At 37.7% G+C, this 8,298-nt stretch overlaps 1 protein-coding gene and 1 non-coding gene across 2 annotated transcripts; both read right to left on the reverse strand.

The window, feature by feature from the left end:
• Positions 1–7,087: 7,087 nt before the first annotated feature.
• LOC112935298 (NADH dehydrogenase [ubiquinone] 1 alpha subcomplex subunit 5-like) lies at positions 7,088–7,556 on the reverse strand (the record flags this gene model as incomplete). Its single annotated transcript, XM_026018968.2, has 2 exons — positions 7,088–7,289; positions 7,420–7,556. Coding segments are annotated over 2 exons (306 nt in total), but the record flags the coding sequence as incomplete, so codon positions are not given.
• A 43-nt stretch (positions 7,557–7,599) lies between these two features.
• Positions 7,600–7,706, reverse strand: LOC112935317 (U6 spliceosomal RNA). The gene has a single exon (XR_003238153.1). It is a non-coding gene; the product is annotated as a U6 spliceosomal RNA (small nuclear RNA).
• Positions 7,707–8,298: the final 592 nt, after the last annotated feature.

Below are 8,298 nucleotides of genomic sequence, written 5' to 3' on the forward strand. Positions count from 1 at the left end.
TTTTTGATTTGTGTTCAATATCAATATTCTGTTAAGCTTCAGGGGTAAACCTTGATATTAACCATATTCATACAGACCTACATTCAAAGTTTAATGGTGTTACTTGAGTCTTAAACATCGTTAGCTATAGAATACATACACTTAGAAAATTCCTTTTTATTAGAGCTTTGGGTGAGATAAGAACTCAAGTTCCTTTTTTTTTTTTAGAACTCAAGTTCCTTAATAGCATATCTGACAAGTTCCTACATTAATCTCTTGGAGTTGGTGTTATTAGGTATCAAGCTCTAATCTCAGTCTGTCAACCTAGAGGGACCACTGATTCCAAAGGCTATTTTAGTTAATAGTAACTAAATTGAGGTTTTCAGGCTATTTAGATGGGATGGTGTCAAATTAGAACTCCTGGTTTTAATAAATTCTCTGGGTTTTTTTTGGTTTCCAACATTCATTTTATACCACAACTTTTGCATGTTTGAGGAATTGTCTGAATTTAGGACAAAACAGCTTCATGTAAACCAGCTTTGCAAAATTTTCCAGTCCAGATAATCTGTCTTTTAAAATGAATTGCCTTATTCAGAGCAGAGATCTGTTAATTTCCAACTTAGGTTTTTCAGTTCCTAACTACCAACATCTTATTTTGCCAGGCTGGTGCAAAAGTAATTAAAGATGTCAAAAGAAAAAGATGTTAATTAGAAATGTTAATGAGACTAAAGGAGTTATGTAAATCTCACCTACATTTAGCAACACCTCATGTAGTTGTTTTGGTAGCATCTGGTAGATCTTAGAAATATAGCCAATAGATTCTTTGTTGAGACTTTAAATATCTTTAGTAGGGCAGGTAATAGTTAATTTTGAGTTTTCTGGTCAAGTTTTTTTTTTTTTTAACCAGGTATTCATTAGCATTGGTACAAAAAAGGGGAATACTGGTCTGCATCAAATTTATTTGGTCTGATCACTAGTGCATTGGAAGATTGGATGCTTTGTTTTCAGAATTTTGACAACTGGCTGAATTATAATGGTGTAAAGCTTTGTGTATAATCGGCAGGCTTATTTGTTGACTTGGTCAGCTTTAATTGTTCTGTATTAATATAAAGATAAGTTCACTTAATAAATCTGCAGAGAACAAACAATCCTGATACTCAATTTTTGGAAGTGGGAGTTCTGAGCCTAGAGTAGGAATCTAATCCTGTAGCTTTGGAATGGATTAACTAGCAGCATCCTAGAGATTAGTGCAGAAGTATGGAAAGGATATGGAGGGAGGGGTAGGGTCAAAAATGGGTTTAAGAAACAAGCACAGAAAGTGCTGCCCTTAATGAGAAAGAGAATGTTGGGTATCTAGGCCAGTACTTATCACATGCTTGACAGGAACTACTATGATTAGCATACATCTTAAAATATTTGATACACTTTGATGCAGTGTACTTTCTGTTTGCAGTTTTAGATGTTAGGAATGCTAAATTTATGTGACTGACTTGGTCAGTGCTAGTCTAGGCTCATTCTAAATTTTAAACCTGGTATTAGTAGCTAATTGAACACATCAGACAGTACTTTGGACACAATATTTTGATCCTCTCACCTATAGAAAGGTGTTGGGAGGTAGGTAATGCATACCCTTAACTTCACAATGGTAGTCTTCCTTTGGATTTAGAGCTAGGCTAAGTATCCTGTGAGAGGGGTCCTACCACCTTGCCATGTTCTTTCCTGAGGAGGAAGAAAATTGGAGTTTGGAAATGCCATCACTTGAGACTTGGTTAAATGAATGGTGTAGGATTGTTTCTCATCTTTGTGTAGCTTATCTTGAAGTCTAAAGGGGCATGGTGATTTCCAAGATAAATGGAAAGCTCGGAAACAGCTTGGCAAAGAGTAATCAGAGTGAAGAGTAAAAACAAAGAATTCACTAGATCTGGCTCTTAACTGAGCAACCGTTGTTTGGAGACATTTAGAAGGGAGAGCCATACAATCTACAAGATGTATATATAATTACATAGCTAGAAAGATAAGTAAAGTTCAAAGTAACAGATTTACTAGGGTCCTGGCTAGTCTTCGAGTGTCTGGAGGGTGGTGAAAACTTGACAAGCCAAAGAAATGGGGTGAAATGCCTAGGTTTATGGTATGGTAGTATTAAAGCTATTCTATCCAGAACTAAAGTGAAGGGAAGGTGGCAGGGAAGCACCACTAGACAGTTTTAAAGGCTGATAGGTTATTTTTCCACACCTTCTAGCTTTCTTGTTACCATTCTCGTAAAAAATATCAAAGATATATTTTGTCCCCACAACAAAGTAATACTGTTAACTCCCATCTCAGAGAGAGGAGATGGGTTCAGAGATAGTTAATTCTGTACTATTCTCTTATTAGGGAGAAGGAGACATTTGAATCCTACCTATTGTTTGAAAGCCCTTGCTTTTCTAATTGATAAAGCTTCTTACTGCTCCCTTAAAACAAAACTATAGGGGAAAATCAGAAAATATAACATTCTGCCCATTGTAGATTACACCATTGTTAATAACTAGGCTATTTTCTTTCGACTTAATGAGGAAAAGATGCTGGATAGAAGGATAACAAGCAATGCGGAATGCAGTAGCAAATTAATTGTTAGATCCTTAAGACCAATTTTCAAATCTGGTTCTTTTTCCTTTTTCCCACTGACTCAACTTATTTTTCATTTTATTTTATTTTTTGACTTGGTAATTTATATTCGAGGTGTATACAATGAAAAGGTTTCCTAACTCTGACTCAGCTGCCCAGTTATCTCCCCAAAGGTAAACAAACAATTATATAGCCTGAGCAAGTAAACGTATTTTCTCCATTTTCCTTTTAACACAAAATAGATATACCCTGTTTTTCTCACTTAACATTTTAGAGTTCTTTCACGTAAAATGTCATTTGCTCATTCTTTTACATTGCATACCATTTAGTTCCTGGGTGTTGTGTAATTTATATAGTTAACTTGTGCCCCCTTCAATGTGCCAGGTACTGCTACCCTTGGAAAACAGGTGAACAAAGTCTTTATCTTCATGGAGCTTGAGTTCTGGAGAGACAAATGAACAAACGTCAGGTGGGTAATAACGTATATGTACAACAGTGAAGCCGAGGGAGAGAGAGGGAGTTAGTTGGTATTAGGTAAAAGATGTTGGAGGGAGACCTCCGAAAGTGGGACATTTGTGCAAGTGAGAGAGTAAGGTACATCAGCTTGTGGGGATAGAGTGTTTTGGATAGGACACAGTAAACTCAAAAGGCCATGAAGTGGTTTGAGTTGCGTAAGGAGGCCAGTATGAAGCGAACCAGAGGGGAGAATAGGAAGAGATGGCATAGAAAGGGAGAGGGGTATAGGATATATAGAGATCGCATAGGACCTTGTATACGGAGAAGACAAGCATTTTTGCTTTTTTTCCACCAAGCATTTTTTTTTCTTTTTTTTTTTTAATTTTTTTTTATTTATTTATGATAGGCACACAGTGAGAGAGAGAGAGAGAGAGGCAGAGACACAGGCAGAGGGAGAAGCAGGCTCCATGCACCGGGAGCCCGACGTGGGATTCGATCCCGGGTCTCCAAGATCGCGCCCTGGGCCAAAGGCAGGCGCTAAACCACTGCGCCACCCAGGGATCCCTCCACCAAGCATTTTTGAGCAAAGAGTAACAGGAATTGAATCAGTTCCCTATCAATGGATTTGAGGATTGTTTCTAATTACTGTAACAATGCTGTAGTAAATAGCCTTGTACAATACATTGCACACGTGACCCTGCATATCTTGGATAATCCCTAGAAGTTAAATTGCTGGGTCAAAGAATACGTGCATTTATCCTGGCATTGTATTGTTTGCCTTGGTGACAAGGTATATGATTGTTTCTCTGTACTCTTACCTACATGGTATACTTTGTGTAACCACATGGTAGGCTATCACTTGTTAATTTTACCAATCGTATGTTGGGAAATGGTGTCTCAGCATAGTTTTTGTTTTTTAATTTGTGGCAGAATGGTATTTACTCCCATTCTGGAAACTTTCCAGTTTCCACAGATTCAAAAGTCTAGGTTACATTCCCTTGCTCGCAACACTGAACTTCTATAGTCAGATTCCTATTCACACTGTAATTGCCTATTTCCATCTCTGCAGGTATGCCACCAAAGTCTAATTGTGATAGCAGGTACTAGGCCTTGTTTGTTCCATTTCCTTGTTGCCTGATACTTAAATATTTGAAGGAAAAATTAATGGATGAATAAATTAATGAATTTTAATCTGTTAAAACAAGCATATAAAATTGGAACCTCCTCCTCAACTCTGAGACCTTTATAATCACCATTTCAATTATAAAAACTCACATTTCCTTCTAGCCACCTCCAAGACTGACTCTTGACTACAGTCTGAATCTGCTTGCAGACAAGCAGATGATGGATCCATAGCCGCTGTTTATAATGTCCAGGTCTACTCTGCAATTCCAGTGCAAGGGTTTTTTCTCCTTTGGATTAAACTTCAAGAGTTCTGCTCTGAAAGGGTGTGGAAAATTTCTGTGCAGAAAGTTCTCTGCATACAAGGGTGGAGACTTACCTTCACTCCAAGAGCTAGTGAGCCCAGTTAAGTCACCTTATCCCATCTAAGAGAGGTAAAGTCATTGGACCAACAGCACCTATTTCTTTTTTTTTTTTTTTTAACGATTTTATTTATTTATTCATGAGAAGACAGAGAGAGGCAGAGACACAGGCAGAGGGAGAAGAAGGCTCCATGCAGGGAGCCCGACGTGGGACTCAGTCCTGGGTCTCCAGGATCAGGCCCTGGGCAGAAGGCAGTGCTAAACTGCCGAGCCACCTGGGCCACCCAGTATATCCTGTAATCCTTTCCAGTTCTACAGATTCCCTGGGTTGTTCTCGATAACCAAAGTGAAGGTGACTTGACTGTGATTCTATAGGAAAGACCCTGTCAGTTTTAATTTTGGGTTGTAGCTTATCTTCAAGAAATCTGGATTCTAGAAAATGAATCTGTTCAATGCCAAGCATAAAAAAAAAAATCTGGCTATAAAGAAAATATGTATATGGCAGAGGTAAAGGTAGATGGGCTCGTTATCTCTGTCATTGTCAAGATGACCATCACCAGAGTTCCTGGGCTCCTATAATAAGAGCATACTGCTTTCTTTAAATAAGGATGGCTATTCTGTGCTTTAACGTTTATAATCTTTCAGAGTGCAAAATATTTATTTAGACCAGGATTTTTGGAAATTACGACCCACAGGCCAGATTTGGCCCACTGCTGTTTTCATATGGTTAATGAGCTAAGATGGTTTCTACATTTTTATATAGTTGAAAAAATTAAAAGTGTAATGACACTTAATGACATGAAAATTATGTGAAATTCAAGTTGCAGCATCCATAAAGTTTTATTGGATTGCAGCCGGGCTCATTTGTTTACCTATCTCATCTCTTGACTTTTTGTGTTACAGTGGCTAAGGCACAAAACCATTTACTGAAAATGTTTGCCACTCTGGTTTAGACATTTATCTTCAACTGTTCATAATTTTCAATATAATTATTTCTGAAGATCTTGGGTGCCATTGCTGGTAGGGTTGCAACAGCCTTCCCAGGACATACTTTTGGTCTGGGAGGATTGTTTCTCTGTGACTCATTCTTGAGGAAGTGCTTTATGAAGCTAGGGGGCAAATTCTAGCTAAACATTTATGCACTTATAATATCGGTGAAACCTTTTACTCTATGGCAGTGGTTCTTATCCCTAGTTACATATTAGGATCACCCAGAAGGCTTAGAAACTTAACAGTGAAATCAAAATTGCTGAGGGTGATGGCTGAGCATCAATACTCTAAAAATATTCCTGGTGATTCCAATATTTAGCCAGAAGAGAAAACTATTGCTGTTGGGGCTAGTGATGGCCCACTCCTAGTTCACTAGTTAATGGACAGATTGGCTTATTACTATTATAATAAAGTTTGCAATACTCATGTGATTCAAAGGAAGGTTCTAATATGTATGTATCCTTTATGTTTCTCTGATCCTTTCTCTGAGCAAATGACCTTATGCTGGAATGGAACCTTTCTTTTCTTTTTTTAAAGATTTTATTTATTTATTCATGAGAGACACAGAGAGAAGCAGAGACATAGACAAAGACTCCCTCCTCCACTTTAGGGATCCTGATACAGGACTCAATCCCAGGACCCTGGGATCATGACCTGAGCTGAAGGCAGATACTCAACCACAGAGCCACCCAAGTGACCTTTCTATGCAAGTGGTAGAAACTGCATTTTAGTTTATATAAATACCAGCAGAGGTCACTGTGCTCAGAGAAATATTCATCTAAAAAAAAAAAAAAAAAAGTTAATGTACTGTTCAGGAAAAACCTGAAGCAGTATTTACTAGAACTATTGGGTTTTACCCAACACTAAGGCAATTCCAGACATGGCCTCTGATCACAATTATTTCTTCAAAGCATCTATGGCTTTCGGGTTTCATACATACATTTATAATTATATCTTTCTGGTATAATGATGCTTTTATTACAAAATATTTTTGTTTCGGGCAGCTCAGGTGGCTCAGCAGTTTAGCGGTGCCTTCAGCCCAGGGCATGATCCTGGAGACCCAGGATTGAGTCCCACATCGGGCTCCCTGCATGGGGCCGGCGTGTCTCTGCCTCTCTCTCTCTCAATCTCTCTCTCATGAGGGATTCCCGGGTGGCTCAGCAGTTTAGCACCTGCCTTCGGCTCAGGGCATGGTCTTGGAGTCCTGGGATCGAGTCCCACGTCGGGCTCCCTGCAGGGAGCCTGCTTCTCCCTCTGCCTGTGTCTCTCCTCTCTCTCTCTGAGTCTCTCATGAATAAATAAATAAAATCTTTAAAAAAAAAATCTCTCTCTCATGAATAAATAAAATCCTTTAAAAATAAATAAAAAATATTATTTTTGTTTCTATGAATATTTCTTTTTTTAAAGTCTATATTGTCTGTTATTAATACAGCCACTCCAGCTCTCTATTGATGACTGTTTTGTATGGGATCTCTTTTCCATCCACTTACTTTCAGCCTATCAGTTCATATAGTTAGTTGCTAGATCTTGCTTTTTTTTTTTTTTTAATATAACAGAACATTTAATTACATCCATTTCCCATCAACACACTAGTCATTTAATGATGATTATATTGGCCATTTCCATTGGTTGGCAGGAGGCTCTTCCACTAAAGGCTCCCATGGTTTCCACTGTACCATTTTTCTTGCCAGACTTAATTCATTTTCAGCCTGAAGAATCACCTCTTCTAGTTGGCCACCCTGAAGTTGGTCTTCTAATTTCTTAACATCTGGTTCTTCTTTGCCTCCCACCATGAATGTGTAATCTCCAAGAAGGCAGGGATTTTAATCTGTTTTGTTCATTGTCATAGAGGCACTAGCTTCCGTGCCTACAGGCATACAAGGCATAGAACGGCAATCAGTGTTCCGCTTTAACCATACTCAGCTTCTCATTTGTAATCTGTTCTGTATACTTTCTATATGCTGCGTTTTTAGGAATTTGCTCAAGAACATCAAGAATCTTTGTGTACAATATTCTTAGCCTCTGAAAAGACAAATCATATACATTTCCAGTTTAAAGTATCATCAAAGATTCAACAGAACATTTTAAAAATATGGAACGCTTCACGAATTTGCGTGTCATCCTTGCGCAGGGGCCATGCTAATCTTCTCTGTATCGTTCCAATTTTAGTATATGTGCTGCCGAAGCGAGCACTAGATCTTGCTTTTTTAATTCAGTCTGCCTTTTGGGGTATTTAAGCCATCTATAGTTAATGGAATTATTGATATGGTTAGATTTACAGTTGACATTTTATTTCCCATTTTGTTTTCTATATATCTCCTTTTTTTCCTCTCCTCATATTTGCCTTCTTTTGTATTAAGTGGTTTCTTAGTGTGTCATTTTAATTCCTCTTGATTTTATTTTTTACTATTTTTGTGAGTTATTTCCTTAGTTGTCATAGTTTCATTTATCACCATCTACTTCAGATTAATATTCTGGTAAAATACAGAAGTTTTGCTCCAATGTATTTCCTTTTCTTGAACTTCTCCTGTGTGCTGAATGTATTATAAATTCAGTGATACAGTGTCATAATTATTGCATTATACAGTCTTATACAGAAGACATGAGAAAATATAGAGACTCTTTTTGCTGACCCATATATTTACCATATCTGATATTCTTCATTTCTTTCCAAGGTTTCAAGTTGCTACTTAATTTCCTTTTAGCATGAAGGACTTCTAGTATTTCTAGTAAGGCAGGTCTGCTAGCAGTGAATTCTCTGATTTTTTATCTGGGAATGTTTTCA

Source organism: Vulpes vulpes, chromosome 8, assembly GCF_048418805.1.
Source record: "Vulpes vulpes isolate BD-2025 chromosome 8, VulVul3, whole genome shotgun sequence".
NCBI classification, from domain to species: domain Eukaryota; kingdom Metazoa; phylum Chordata; class Mammalia; order Carnivora; family Canidae; genus Vulpes; species Vulpes vulpes.